Source organism: Bos indicus, chromosome 5 (genome assembly GCF_029378745.1).
Source record: "Bos indicus isolate NIAB-ARS_2022 breed Sahiwal x Tharparkar chromosome 5, NIAB-ARS_B.indTharparkar_mat_pri_1.0, whole genome shotgun sequence".
Lineage (NCBI taxonomy): Eukaryota > Metazoa > Chordata > Mammalia > Artiodactyla > Bovidae > Bos > Bos indicus.
The window spans coordinates 103,816,203-103,832,125 of record NC_091764.1 but is presented as its reverse complement, the minus strand read 5'-3'; the positions used below and the strand labels follow the sequence as shown (position 1 = coordinate 103,832,125).

Here is a 15,923-nt window from a genome sequence, read left to right as displayed (position 1 = left end):
AGCTGAAGATGGAGAAGCTCTATACAGTCAGCAAATCAAGACCAGGAGCTGAGTGTGGCTAAGATCAGGAACGCCTTATTGCAAAATTCAGACTTAAATTGAAGAAAGTAGGGAAAACCACTAGGCCTTTCAGGTATGACCAAAATCAAATCTCTTATGATTGATTATACAGTGGAAGTGATAAATAGATTCAAGGGATGAGACCCGATAGAGTGCCTGAAGAACTATGGATGGAGGTTCATGACATTGTGCATCAAATCCATCCCCAAGAAAAAGAAATGTGAAAAGGCAAAATGGTTGTCTAAAGAGGCCCTAAAAATAGCTGAGAAAAGAAGGGAAGTGAAAGGCAAAGAAGAAAAGGAAAGATATACCCATCTGAATGCAGAATTCCAAAGAATACAAGGAGAGATAAGAAAGCCTTTCTCAGTGATCAATGCAAAGAAATAGAGGAAAACAATAGAATGGGAAAGACTAGAGATCTCTTCAAGAAAATTAGAGATACCATGGGAGCATTCCATGCAAAGATGGACACAATAATGGACAGAAATTGTATGGACCTAACAGAAGCAGAAGATATTAAGAAGAGGTGGCACGATTACACAGAAGAACTATACAAAAAAGATCTTCATGACCCAGATAATCACGATGGTGTGATCACTCACCTAGAGCCAGACATCCTAAATGTGAAGTCAAGTGGGCCTTAGGAAGCATCACTATGAACAAAGCTAATGGAGGTGATGGAATGCCAGTTGAGCTATTTCAAATCCTAAAAGATGATGCTGTGGAAGTGCTGCACGCAATATGTCAGCATATTTGGAAAACTCCAGCAGTGGCCACAGAACTGGAAAAGGTCAGTTTTCATTCCAATCCCTAGGAAAGGCAGTGCCAAAGAATATTCAAACTAACACACAATTGCATTCAATTCACATGCTAACAAAGTAATGCTCAAAATTCTCCAAGCTATGCTTCAACAGTATGTGAACCGAGAACTTTCAGATGTTCAAGCTGTATTTAGAAAAGGCAGAGGAATCAGAAATCAAATTGCCAGCATCCGCTGGATCATAGAAAAAGCGAGAGAGTTCCAGAAAAACATGTACTTCTGCTTTACTGACCACGCTAAAGGTTTTGACTGTGTGGATCACAACAAACTATGGAACATTCTTAAAGCGATGGGAATACCAGACCACCTTACCTGCCTCCTGAGAAACCTGTATGCAGGTCAAGAAGCAACAGTAAAAACTGGACATGGAACAACAGATTGGTTTCAAACTGGGAAAGATGTATGACAAGGCTGTATATTGTCACCCTGCTTATTTAACTTATATGCAGAATATATCATGTGAAATGCTGGGCTGGATGAAGCATAACTGGAATCAAGATTGCTGGGAGAAATATCAATAACCTCAGATATGCAGATGACACCACCCTTATGGCAAAAGCAAAGAGGAAGTGAAGAGCCTCTTGATGGAAGTGAGAGGAGAGTGAAAATGCTGGCTTAAAACTCAACACTTAGAAAACTAAAATCATGGCATCTGGTCCCATCACTTCATGGCAAATAGATGGGGAAACAGTGACTGACTTTATTTTCTTGGTCTCCACAATCACTGCAGATGGTGACTGCAGCATGAAATTAAAAGATGCTTATTCCTTGGAAGAAAAGCTATGACCAACCTAGACAGCATTAAAAAGCAGAGACATTGCCAACAAAGATCCATTTAATCAAAGCTATGGTTTTTTCCAATAGTCATGTATGGATGTGAGAGTTGGACCATAAAGAAAGCTGAGCACTGCAGAATTGATGCTTTTGAACTGTGGTGTTGAAGAAGACTCTTGAGAGTCCCTTGGATTTCAAGGAGATCCAACAAGTCCATCCTAAAGGAAATCAATCCTGAAAATTCACTGGAAGGACTGATGCTGAAACTGAAGCTCCAATACTTTGGCCACCTGAAGAAGAGCTGACTCATTAGAAAAGACCCTTGTGCTGGCAAAGATTAAAGGCAGGAGAAAAGGGGATAACAGAGGACGAGATGATTGGATAGCATCAGCCACTCAATGTATATGAGTTTTAGCAAGATTGTAGATGGTGAAGCACAGGGAAGCCTTCCTTGCTTCAGTCCATGGGGTCGTGAAGAGTCAGATATGACTGAGTGGTTGAACAAAAACCAATGGTTAAGACTCTGAGGTTCCAATGCAAGGGGTATACGTTTGATCCCTTGTTGGGGAAGTAAAATCCCACATGCAGTACAACTGAAAAAAAAAGAAAGAAAACTTTCCTCCTCCTCACGATGGACTCAGGCCTGCTGATGAACTTGTCCCTTAGGGAAACAAGGGCAGCTGAGGACGGGTTGGAGACATCCTGTTCTCCTCAGCATCTGGTCCAGAGTGTGAGCCCCTGAGGGTCACGGCACCTGGGGCTGTGCAAACACTGACTGTGAACTACCATGACTTGGTCTTTTCCGAGCAGAAACCAGGCCCTGGGAGGAGAATGGGCTCCTGTCTCCCTTCCTCCAGGCCATCGTGTTCTGTATTAAATGTCTGCTCTTTGGGGAAGCCTTCCTTCAACTATCCAGCCCTCTGGGAGAGACCACCTATGGAAGAGGGTCTCAGGCACAGAGGCCAACCCTCCAGGCCAAGGGACCTCCCCCCGCCCCCCACCTTGCTGCTCAGTATGAGCTGGAGGAGGAAGGCAGTGTGGCTTCACCTGAGGTCTGAGTCTCCTTTCTCCCCAGGAGGAGGGATGGGGCTTGTGATTGTGAGTGTACATGTGTGTGCACACTGGAGGGATCAGGCATATGGGGAGGGGCAGGGTGCTCCCACCTCTCTGAGTAACTCTGAGCACAGGGGGCATCCCATGTCCTGTATTGTCTCGTCTGGTGTCTCCCTCCTTCCTTGGTCCCCACCAGGCTTACTCATATTTTTCAAGGCCTGTTGTTGTATCTTCGACTCTCATGACAGTGTCTTCATCTACTCTGTGTCCAGGGAGATCAGGGTCATGCAGAGGAAGGAAGCGGGAGGGAGGGACTGTGGAGGGGGAATGGGCAAACCATTCTGTGAGGATGATTGTAGAGAATGAAATATTTTCAAAAAGAAAACCCACAAAAAAAAATCTGTTTCCAGTTTATTTTAATTTTGAAATTCCTGATTGTGCTGCCACCTGCTGGCCTGGATGGGGAACTGCTGTGCTGTGCTTAGTCACTGGTGTCTTTGCAACCCCATGGACTGCAGCCCACAGGGCTCCTCTGTCCATGGGGATTCTGCAGGCAAGAATACTTGAGTGGGTTGCCATGCCCTCCTCCAGGGGATATTCTCAAACCCGGGATAGAACCTCTGTCTACCGCATTGCATGTGGCTTCTTTACCCTCGGAGCCACCCTGGTAGCCCAGGAAGGGCTAGAGATGGGCTTTTGGGGACAGAAAAGCCTTGGGTTGGAGGCCCAGATGTCCCTTTCTAAATCTCATGGGAATCCCCCCTTCCTCAGGGCCTTCCTGAGAACTGTGGCTGTGTGTTCAGGGTTCCTACCCTAAAGACACTGGAAATCGCAGCTGAGGGGGGTTGTTTCCTGGCCTTCTCTTCTCCGTTAACCCTGTTCTTCTTGTCCTTAGTCAGCCAGCAGCTCTGTTTCAGGAACAACCAGGGTTCAATGCCCAGAATAATGGAACAGGAGCAAGGATTCGAGACAGAAGTGCATGAGGGTGCAGAGGAGAGACAAGCTTGGTTGCCCTGGTTCCTCCAGCAATGACATGTAGAGGAAACTAGCCTGAAGGTCCAGTGGTTGAAACACTGTGTATCCAATGCAGGGGGTGTGGGTTCCATCTCTGGCCAGGGAACTAAAATCCCACATGCCACGTGGTACAGCTAAGAAAGAAATTTACAAAAATGACCCATAGAGCAGAGGCTGCTGTGACCACAAAGCACCACTAGGGTCTGTTTCAAGACCCTCCCAGGACTTCCCTGGTGGGCCAGGGGTTAGGACTCCCAGCTTCCAATGTAGGGGACAGGGGTTTGATCCCTGGTCGGGGAACTAAGATCCCAGCAAGAAATTAAAAAAAAAAAAAAACCCTTCCTCCCCCCTCAATGGACTCAGGCCTGCTGATGAACTTGTCCCGTAGGGAAACAAGGGCAGCTGAGGATGGGTTGGAGACATCCTCTTATCCTCAGCATCTGGTCCAGAGTGTGAGCCCCTGAAGGTCACAGTGTCAGGGGCTGGGCAAACAGGGTGGCTGTGGACCACCGGTGACTTGATCTTTTCTGAGCAGAAGCCAGGGCCCTGGAGGAGAAAGGGCTCTTGTCTCCCTTCCTCCAGGCCATCGTGTTCTGTATTAAACATCTGCTCTTTAGGGAAGCCTTCTCTCCAGGGCTCAGAGACCCCACGACCATGTGTTCCCCTGGGAGGCTCAGATCCAGAACGGCCTCTGAGTGCTTAGGCTCTGTCGTCTACCCTGCTTGTTTTCCCTATTAGATGAGTCCCTCCATCTGTCCACCTGCCCGCTCACTTATCCATTTGGAAGCTACCTATTTAACGTGGCAGGCGCATTCCCAGGCCCTGGGGCAGCTCCCTGTGAGGCAGTGAGCAGGTCATCACTGAATGTAGTCTGAGACCAGGCACACGCAAGAGGCCAGGTGGTTCCAGGTTGGAGGGTTTCACTAGCAGGCTTGTATGTCAGAGCCAAGGAGTGAATCTGCTGGCAGGGCTGATCCATGACATGACCCACGACATGATCTGTGCCCTTGTCAGCTGAGGAAGGACAGAAGATAGGGAAGAGTGGGTGAGGGCCAGATCCAAGGCAAAAAGAAGGGCCATCTAGGGACTTCCCTGGGGGTCCAGGGGTTAAGACTTCACCTTTCAATGCAGGGGCGAGGGTTTGATCCCTGTTTATGGATCTGGGATTTCACATTCCTTGCTGTCAAAAATCCGAAATATAAAACAGAAGCAATATTGTAACAAATTCAATAGACTTTAAAAATGGTCTACGTAAAAAAAAATTCTTAAAAGAAAGAATGGGCATCTGGTCTAGCTAATTGCACATTAGTATCTGGATGGCAGTGTGTGTATGTGTGTGTGTGTGTGTGTGTTGTGTGTTTACCATGGAGGTAGGATGGCAAGCCTACAGGTAGGACAGGAGGTCCAAGAAGGTAAGTCTTGGCAGGAGCGCTCCCATGTGGCCTAGGGGATCCGAGTTCTGTCCTGGTAGCATGTAGCATGACTGGACCTCATTAGCTCAGCCCCAGCCTGACCCCCTCTCTGCCCAACCACACACGACAACCTTGACTTATACATAGTGTTGGGCTTCCCTGGTGGATCAAATGGTAAAGAATCTGCCTGCAGTGCACAAGACCCAGGTTCTGTACCAGGGTTGGGAAGATCCCTTGGAGAAGGAAATGCAAACCCAGTCCAGTATTCTTGCCTGGAGAATTCATGGACAGAGGAGCCTGGAGGGCTACAGTTCATAGGATTGCAAAGAGCTGGACATGATTGAGTGACTAACACTTTCACTTCCTTTATACTTTGTGGTATACCCTTGACTTACATCCTGGGCAGAAAGAAGAAATGGCTATGTGATGATTTCTCAGACACTTGTTTTGAAACCAGTATTAAAGACATTGTTACATTGATCATGACTTTTAAGATTTGATTCTGGGGAGAAAAAAGTATCTCTCTTAAGGCAATGGAAGTTTTCCTTCTGTGGATATATTTATATCTATACACCTGCACCTATATCTGTTTTTACCTCTATCTATATCTAGACATATAGATACAGACATATAGATTCCACTATTTGCTAAATTTTATTTAATGAGTATATCTTACTTTTATCTTATTTATTTTTATTATTGAAAACAAGTTGTAAGTTTCTCCCTGCCAAGGTAAAAAATATATATCTAGATGTATGTCTAGACATAAAAATAAAGATAAATAAAACTAATATATTCTCATTAAATAAAATTTAGCAAATAATGCAGAATAGAGGAAAACAAACAGCCAAACTACCACTAAAAGTAACTCAGTTTAATATTTTGAGTGTTTGGTACTACGTATAGTTTTAAGCTATCTGTGGCTCTGGAGTAAAACCTGATACACGAGTAAGACTGGGTTAGAAAGGCAATGTTTGACTCAAAAAACATGGGCTGTTTCATTCTCTAGGTGTGTGACTCCATTCCTGCCCTGTACCATTTTCTAGATTCCACATGTGTGTTTTAATATATGACATTTGTTTTTCTCTTTCTGACTTACTTATCTGTGTTCTTGCAGGGTGCTGCCCTGGATGCTGCTGTAATACACTGATACTACATCACACAGACAGTATACCGTGTTTCTGAAATCTGTAAAATGATGAACACTGAAAGCCACTTGGACTTGAGGGTGTCAGATAAGGGATTGTGGACCTACATTTGGTCTTACAAACCCGTCATTTCTTGGGAATGTTTTAACTCTGCCTTGATATTCTTAATTTCAGGCCTGTGTGAGTCAACTTGAGTAAAGTTGTTCAGACAAGTCCAGCAGAGTTGGTTGTGCAATAATATCATGATAATATTCTGGCATAAATACTTATAATGCTTATCCCAAGCTTTGGGCCCTTCTCTGGCCTTTAAATATACCTTAAAGAATATGTTATTTGAAAATATTGTTAATGCACTTCCCCAGCTGTCCAGTGGTTAAGACTCTGCACTTCCACTGCAGGGGGTGCAGGTTCCATTCCTGGTTGGGGAACTAAGATCCCACATGCTGCCAGGAGTGACCAAAAAATAAATACATACATATGTAAATAAATGATTAAAAAGATAAAAGTCCTATTAGTGACTCAGTTTGGGAAAAACATTTCATAGCATTTTTCTCTTAAGGAATATTTAGAGGTTTGAAAGTGAGCTGTTAAAAAAGCTCTTATATCTGCAACTATGTATGTGGGAAAATAAGGATTTTCTTTGTAGTGTATAATCCAAACAAAATACAGAGATAAATTATCTGCAACTCTAATGGTAAATGTGGGCAGCACCTTAATTGTTCTCATTGCATTCCTAAGTAAATATTTCACATATACTCTCACTAAATATTTTTTTGAATTCATTAATTCATTTTGGGCTACGCTGGGTCTTTGTTGCTGCCTGGGCTTCTCACTGCGGTGGCTTCTCTTGTTGCCCAGCACAGGCTCTAGGGGACGCAGCTTCAGTAGTTGTGGCTGGAAGGCTGTAGAGCGCAGGTCCGCGGGCTTAGTTGCTGTGCCACACGTGGGATCTTCCTGGATCGGGGATCAAACCCTGCATTGGCAGGTGGATTCTTTATGGCTGAGCCATCAGGGAAGTCCTGAACTCACTAAATAATTTATATTTATTAAACACTGCTTTTAATTCATTTTACACCATGGGCTTTCTCATAAAACTTTATCTGGAAGGTGTTCTATATTCAGTTACCCGATGGTATAAACACGGAAGAGGACAGGGATAACCAGAGATTGTGGCATCTTCTGCAATCCTTGGGGGAAATAAAGGTGCCCTCTAAGTTGTTTCAGGTGAAGAACGTGGGTGGGATTATAGAGAAGAGAAATTATTTCACATGGTGTCTTTCTGCATTAATGATTTTAATATGGATTCTTAGCAGTTATCAACAACGGGTCACTGCTCTCTGGATTCTGACCTAGGCAATCCTGAGCTCAGTCTTACACTTCCATCTCTTTCTTGATCCAGTCCACGTACTTGAGGACATTGGTGTAGAACCCGTACCCTTCACCACACCCGATGCCCCAGGTCACGATGCCCGTGGCCACCCAGCGGTCATTTTTCTTATCCCTCACTGCAAAGACCCCTCCGGCATCCCCACGGCAGACATTGTGCTTTAAGGTTGGGCTCCCAGCACAGAACATGTTTTCAGAAAACACATCATTCCTGTTTTTTTTTTTTTTTTTTTTTGCCGGAGCCAGTGCTCGCAAGTCTCTCGCCTAGCTGCTGGCAGACGGACAAACCTGAGGTCGTGAGAAATTCTCTCCTCCATGATCCCAAAGCCACTGACATAGCCTATCAGACCCGGGTCATAGAGGGTCTCGTTGTCTGGGAGGCAGATGGGCAGGAGGTTGGGGCTCAGGGTGACGCTATTTTCCAGCTCCAGGAGGGCGATGTCCCCCTCGAAACTGTGGGACTCTTCCTGGCGGTAGTCTGGGTGGATTATGACCCTACGGACCGGGTGGTTGGACAGCTTGGTGCTATCTTCCACGTTGACGTGGCCCAGGAACACGTCTAAGTTGGGGCTGCCCTGCGCCTTGTGGTCCTTGGGGTTGATGGTGTGCGTGGCCGTGAGGATCCAGCGGTCCCCCAGCAGCGCACCACCCCCGGGCCCGTGGATGTTGGTGTAGGCCTGCCAGGGGAAGTTGCCCAGCTTGGCCTTCTGGCTTCCAATGATGCGCTGCCTCTGTTTGACAGGGTGGATTGGCTCCCCGCACACTGGGGAGGAGAAGATGGGTTCAGGGAGAGAAACGTCAGTGTCCGTCTGCCCACCTCCCACCATGGCCTTTCCCTTCCCTTTGCCCCTCTTTTGGCTCAGGGCCCTTTCCTCTCCCTTCATCCTCCCCAACCCACCATCTTTGGCATATTGTCACCACCTCTCCTCGTTCTTGTTTATTCTTTCCTGGGGCTTTTCTTGCCCTTTTTATTTATTCTTGGTCTCCCATCTGCTCAGTGAAAAGTCCAGGACTGTCAGGACAGGGCCAGCTCTCTGGGTCCCTCTGCCCTTCTCCTGGGGCATCTCCTCTTCTTTTTTCAGATGCACCATGTCCGTCTTCAGCTTCAGGCTGGACTGTCTCTCTCTTGTCTATGCCACCCCTCCTCCAGGCCCTGCTTGGCTGCCAAGGCCACAGAGGACAGTGGCGGGCTTCCACTCACCTGGCAAACACCAAGGCATCTTCTGTCCTACCAGCTCGTTCTTCCAAATGCCCTGAGCCATGCAGGTGTACAGCCCTGAGGGGAGAGGGGGCTGAGCTCAGGCTGGGGGGGTGTGGGCAGGGGCCAAGAGCACCAAAGCGAGGACAGAATGGAGGAGGAACAAAGGGAAAGGTTCGAATATCTGCAGGTGGGATACTGAAAGTCTAAGGGGCACCATGTGTATGCTTTTGTTTTGATGCTAAATGGAAAAATCAGAATACTTAACTCATATTCAGTGTGATCCCTGTGTTTGAAAGTTGACACAAAAACTGGAGGGAACTTATCAGGAAGATCTCATCAATGATTGCATCTTGGTGCTGAGTTGTGGATGATAATGGGAGCTATTTTTTGTTTGTTTGTTTGGAGGGGGGAATTTGTTTGGCCGAGGAGTGCAGATCTTAGTTCCCCAACTAGGGATTGAACTTGAGTCCTCAGCAGTGAAAATGTGGAGTCCTACCTGCTGGACTGTCAGGGAATTCCCCATAGCTATGTCTTCTGATTGTGGACAATGAACCCTGCTTGATGCTCAACACTTTATCTGTGTTATGTCATTGAAGCACCACGGTGATGCTTTTCAGCTTCCCAGGCGGAGCTAGTGGAAAAGAACCCTGCCAATGCAAAACACGTAATAGACACAGGTTCAGTCCCTCGGTTGGGAAGACCCCCTGGAGGGAGAAATGGCAACCCACTCCAGTATTCTTGCCTGGAGAATTCCATGGACAGAGGAGCCTGGTGGGCTATAATCCATGGGGTTGAAAAGAGTCTGACACAACTGAGTGACTAACACTAGAGACGAGGAAACTGGGTTTAAAGTTTTTTGCACAAGGTCATATAACTTCTAAGTGCTAGAACCAAGATGCAAAGGGATGATTGTCTGACTTCAAAGCCTAGTTCTTAAATAATACCCTATAGAGCATATAAATAAGATTGTTTTTCTGTTTTGCACATTTCAAACCTACAAGGCATGTGATTTCTTTTATTTAAAAAAAGTTTTTAAGATAACCATAGATGAGTTTGAGAGTAATTTAGTAATGCAAAAAGTCACAACACAGCAACCTGAGAGGGGATGTGGGGAGAATGCTGAGGAAACCCCACTGATAAGCCTGTAGTACGGGTGCTGGAGAGGGTGCTGGCGGTGGTGATGGTTGTGACGGTGATTGTGACAGCGGTGTAATGATGGTGCTGGTGGCGGCGGCAATGCTGATGGCAGTGGTAGTGATGGTCGTGGTTTTGATGGTGATGGTGGTGATGAGAGAGCTGTTTATGAGATTCAGGTCTTTCTATCAGCTCAAGTGTCTCCATCTTCAACCTTATTAGAAGCCTCTTGGCACCCCTGAAACCAGTTCCCTGGCTAAATATCTTAATATTCCCTCCTTGGAGATTCTGTTGGAAGAAATCGCAGAAGATTCCCAACAAGAGGGAGAAGACAGCCATTTGTGTGGGTCCCTACCTCGCTCAGACTCGCTCGTGCCATCGTTGCTGTGCATCTTGTAGAAGGGCTCGTGGCAGCAGTACTGGATACGGGCCTCGTACGTGCTCACCCCCTCTCTGGTGGTGTAATTGAAGGCCCCATTGGGCAGGCTTCGGGGCTGCCCGCAGTCCTTGACTTGGAGAGAAGAGAACACAGGGCCATGTGAGAACTGAGAAGGACTGTACTGGAACTTCAGTGGGAGGGGTGGGAACCCGCAGGCCAGGCTTCCCGCTTCTTCGGATTCAAGAATCCCAAATTCTATCTTTCATTCAGTACGAGGCCAGGAGCCCAGTACAGGCACCACTCACCCACGGCTTGGTAGTGGGCCTGGAAGCCCTTGTAGAATATGTCAGTGCCATTCTCCTTGTTGGAGAAGTCTGTGTGGAAGGTCAGCAGTATCCTGTTTCCTTGGGACACGAATTCCATCCTTCCAGGGGGGTTGCCCAGGGGAGAGCTCAGCTGCCCACAGAACGTCCCTAGGGTCTTCTTATCAGTAGAGATCTGTGGAGGAGGGACCGGGGGACAAGCTGTTGAAGGGACACGTCCCACGTGGAACATCATGAAGGTCAGTGAGGGTCATCCTTCTCCTGAACCACAGAAGTGATCCCGCCTCTTTCTGGACAGCCTCCAACTGCTCTCTACCTGATGGGCTCTGGCTGTTGCAACTTCCCCAGGGGCCTTTCCTCTGTCCTCTGCATCCCTATTGGCTGACTTTGCACATTATCCCGTGCCTGGGACATCGGCCCTCCCTTTTATGCCCCCCATCTGTGACAAACCTAGGTAGCATATTAAAAAGCCGAGACATCACTCTGCCGACAAAGTAGTCAGAGATATGGTGTTTCCAGTATTCATGTATGGATGTGGGAGCTGAACCATAACGAAGGCTGAGTGCTGAAAAATTGATGCCTTCAAATTGTGATGCTGGAGAAGACTCTTGAGAATCCCCTGGACAACAGATAGATCAAACCAGTCAATCCTAAAGGAAATCAACCCTGAATATTCATTGGAAGGACTGAAGTTGAAGCTGAATCCCCAATACTTCGGCCACCTGCTGCAAAGAGCTGACTCAGTGGAAAAGACCCTGATGCTGGGAAAGACTGAGGGCAGGAGGAGAAGGGGACGACAGATGAATGATGGTTGAATAGCATCACCAACTCAGTGGACATGAGTTTGAGCAAACTCTGGGAGACAGTGAAGGACAGGGGAGCCTGGTGTGCCGCAGTCCATGGGTTTGCAAAGAGTCAGATACGACTTAGTGACTGAACGACAACATGTGTCAGACCGTTCTTCACCCCCTACCTCCTCCTGTGTCTGCCTCCCACTGGAATCCTGGTTACCTCTTCCCGGTTTCTATCATTCCTTCATCCCTAGAGCCTTGATGGTATGCTTAACCCTCTGTCCTGTCCTTCCACCTTGTTTTGGTCAACCCATTCCTGTTCAGGCATGACTCCTGATATTCAGCTGAATGTGAGCATCTGGGAACTGCCAGCTTAGAAGGCATCACTGAGCTCTCCTTACCTCTTCCTTCACAGATTCCTTAACTCCTGCAAAGCAGAAGACGTCTCTCCTCCTATCTCATCCCCACTTTGCTTACTACCAGCACTTCGGACATCTCAAGTCCTCTGGGCTGGGAAGATATGGCATTTTCATGGTATTCTTTTTATACCCTCCAGGGGATCTCCTGGAAATAGTATTTATGGGTTGTGTGTAGGCTCTATCTGAATCCCGAATCAAGAGCCTCATTTTTTATTTTTATTTTTTTATTTTTAGGCTGTGCTGTGCAGCATGTGGAATCCTAGTTCCCCACCTAAGTTCCCCAGGAATCAAACCTGGGCCCCCTGCCTTGGGAGCACAGAGTCTTAGCCACTGGACCACTGGGGAAGTCTCCAGGAATCTCATTTTTATTGGATGTAGAAAGAGGGACTGGGATGGGGCCCTTGGTCATGACAGAGGAGAGGGGACTGAGCCCACTGTCCTGGCTAGATACCACCCTTGAGCCACCACCACACACATGCCGCTTCCCCACGTCCCTGTGTTCCTGGTGAGGAGGCAGCCATGGTGACACTCTCCATGGCAACAGGGAAACCGAGGCATGGAACTTTCCAAAATCCTCGGGGCAAGTAAGCAGACAGGGAAGGTTTTTCTGATTCCTGTGGACAGTGCATTCCCCAAGAGCAGGGCCTGTCCCCTCCCTCTCTGTTTCTCCCCTCTGTGCTCCACGAGGGTCTCTCAGAGCAGTGGCCTCCCATCCTCGACACCCCTGGACTTCCAGAACCCCACCTGGCCATCAGCTTTCACCGGCTTGGGGCTGTGTCCCCAGGCAGGGTGTCCTAGCCAGGCCGGTCAGAAGCCGGGTCCCCCGATTCCAGAGACACTCAGTTCTCCCTCTGCCCACCCCCCAATCTTCCCCCTACCTTGACATAGTCATAGAAACAACCTTGCGAAGGCTCCAGGTCAAACTGCCAGAACTGAGTTTCACCCTGTACCCCGTGGGTACTGTGACCACAGTGGTCCTCTCAATGCTTGGGGAACAGAGGGGATGTCACCTGCCCATAGAGCCTCTGAGGGATGGGGATGGCGCCTCCCACTCCGTAGAACAGGACTGGTGGCAGAAGGTATAAGAGCCACCTGCCAAAAGGAAAAAGGTGTCTGTAGGGCGGGAGGGGTGCAGACACTTGCTGTCTGGTAGGGGACAGGATTGCTGTACCGCCAGGCATTTTCCTCTCGGTCCATTCTAGATCTCAGGGAGATGTCCTAGGTTGGGTGGGGAGGGTGCAGGGGGGAGGCTGGTCTCTGCAGCTGCTGCATTGGGTGCTCCTCCCCGGGGCAGTGTCCAGTCCAGAGGTCATCACACTCCCCCCACTTCTCTCCCCAGCCTCCTCCCTGCCCTGTTGCATCACTCTGCTCCCCTTCCAGGAATCTCGTGGCTTGGGACCAGTTAACTGAGGGTGAGGGTTTCCAGTCATGGTCTCTGAAATGGCTCCCACATATTCAGCAAGGCCTCTGGGAGAGACCACCTATGGAAGAGGGCCTCAGGCATGGAGGCTGACCCTCCAGGCTGAGGGACTCCCCACCTCGCTGCTCCCTATGAGCTGGAGGAGGAAGGCAGTGTGGCCTCACCTCCTGAGTCTGAGTCTCCTTTCTCCTGAGGAGGAGGGATTGGCATGTGTTTGAGTGTGTTCCTGTGTGTGCACACCGGAGGGATATGGCATATGGGGAGGGGCAGCGTGCTCCCATCTCCCTGAGTAATTATGGGCACAATGGTCCTCCCATGCCCAGGATTCTTCCCTCTGGTGTCTCACTCCCTCCTTGGTCCCCATCAGGCTCACATTTCTTAAGGCCTGTTGTTGGATCCCTAACTCTCGTGACAAGGTCTTCATCCACTCTGTGACCAGGGAGAGCAGGGTCATGCAGAGAAGGGAAGGGGGTGGGAGGGTCTGTGGAGGGGAAGTGGTGACCATTCCGGGAAACCATTCCCCGGAGGAAGGTTGTAGGGAATGAGCTATTTGCATAAGCAAAACCAGAAGGAAAAAAAAATTCTGTTTCCAGTTTAATTTGGTTTGGTTGTGAAATGTCTGATGGTGCTCCCAACTGCTGGCCCACATGGGGAAGGGCTAGAGATGGTTCTGCATTTTTAGTAGCAGCAGTGAAAGTCGCTCAGTCATGTCTGCCTCTTTGGGACCCCATGGACTAAAGAGTCCATGTAATTAATTCTCCAGGCCAGAATACTGGAGTGGGCAGCCTTTCCCTTCTCCAGGGGATCTTCACAACCCAGGGATCGAACCCAGGACTCTTGCACTGCAGGCGGATTCTTTACCAGTTGAGCCACAAGGGAAGCCCAAGAATACTGGAGTGGGTAGCCGATCCCTTCTCCAGCGGATCTTCCCGACCCAGGAATCGAATTGGGCTCTCCTACATTGCAGGCAGATTCTGCATTTTTCGGAACAGAAAAGCCTTGGGTTCGAGGCCCAGATGCCACTTTCTAAATCTGACGGGAATGCCCCCTTCCTCAGGGCCCTTCCTGGGGACTGCAGCTGTGTGTTCAGGGTTCCTACCCAAAGGGCACTAGAAATCACAATTAAGGTTTTTTTTTTCCTGGGCTTCTCTTCTCCATTAACCTGTTCTTCCTGTTTTTAGTCAGCCAGCAGCTCTGGTCCAGGAACGACCAGGGTTCAATGCCCAGAATAATGGAACAGGATCAAGAATCAGAGACGGGAAGTGCAGGACAACACAGAGGAGAGAGAAGCTTGGTTGCCCTGGGAACCCACCCTGCTTCCCTCATCAGTGACACACAGAGGGAACTTACCTGATGGTCTAGTGGTTAAAACATCATGTATCCAACGCACGGTGTGTGGGTTTGATATCTGGTCAGGGAACTACGATACCACATGCCATGTGGTGCGGCTAATAAAGAAATCAAAAAAAGTAGAGTGGGGGGCTGCTGCCACTGCAAAGCACCACTAGGGTCTGTTTCAAGACCCTCCCAGGACTTCCCTGGTGGTCCAGGGGTTAGGACTCCCAGCTTCCCATACAAGGGGCATACGTTTGATCCCTGGTTGGAGAACTAAGATCCCACACGCAGTGCAGGAACAAAACAAAACAAAACCAAACAACCCTTCCTCCCCGCTCAATGGACTCAGGCCTGCCAATGAACTTGTCCCTTAGAGGAACAAGGGCAGTTGAGGACAGGATGGAGGCATCTTCTTATCCTCAGCATCTGGTCCAGAGTGTGAGCCCCTGAGGGTTATGGCAACTGGGGCTGGGCAAACAGGGTGGCTGTGGACCACCAGTGACTTGGTATTTTCCCAGCAGAAGTCAGGCCCCCAGAAGGAGAAAGGGCTTTTGTATCTCTCATCCTTCAGAAGGCCACTGTGTTCTGTATTAAACATCTGCTCTTTAGGGAAGCCTTCTCTCCAGGGCTCAGAGACCCCACGACAATGTGTTCCCCCAGGAGGCTCAGATCCAGAACAGCCTCTAAGTGCTCAGGCCTCTGTCGTCTACCCTGCTTGTTTTCCCTATTAGATGAGTCCCTCCACCTCTCTACCTGCCCACTCACTTATCCATTTGGAAGCTACCTATTTAATGTGCCAGGCGCTTTCCCAGGCCCCGGGGCAGCTCCCTGTGAGGCAGTGAGCAGGTCGTCACTTAATGTAGTCTGAGAGCAGGAGCACTGAAGAGGCCAGGTGGATCCAGGTTGGAGGGTTTCACTAGCAGGCTTGTATATCAGCGCCAAGGAGTGAATCTGCTGGCAGGGCTGATCCATGACATGACCCACGACATGATCTGTGCCCTTGTCAGCTGAGGAAGGACACAAGATAGGGAAGAGGGTGAGGGCCAGATCAGGGGGCAAGAAAGAAGGGGCACCTAGGGACTTCCCTGGGGGTCCAGTGGTTAAGACTTCACCTTTCAATGCAGGGGACGAAGGTTTGATCCCTGGTTGGGGAGCTAGGATCTCACATGCCTTGTGGTCAAAAAGAATCAAAATATAAACAGAACCAATATTGTAACCAATTCAATAGACTTTAAAAATGGTCTAAATAAAAAA

The 15,923-nt window shown here is 48.5% G+C and overlaps 1 protein-coding gene across 1 annotated transcript; it reads right to left on the bottom strand.

Moving 5' to 3' along the window:
• Nucleotides 1–7,555: 7,555 nt before the first annotated feature.
• Nucleotides 7,556–11,123, bottom strand: LOC109558899 (complement C1r subcomponent-like). Its single transcript, XM_019960233.2, is given in 5 exon segments — nucleotides 7,556–7,901; nucleotides 7,904–8,430; nucleotides 8,869–8,943; nucleotides 10,358–10,513; nucleotides 10,687–11,123. Coding segments are annotated over 5 exon segments (1,260 nt in total). The 5' UTR covers nucleotides 10,940–11,123; the 3' UTR covers nucleotides 7,556–7,652.
• Nucleotides 11,124–15,923: the final 4,800 nt, after the last annotated feature.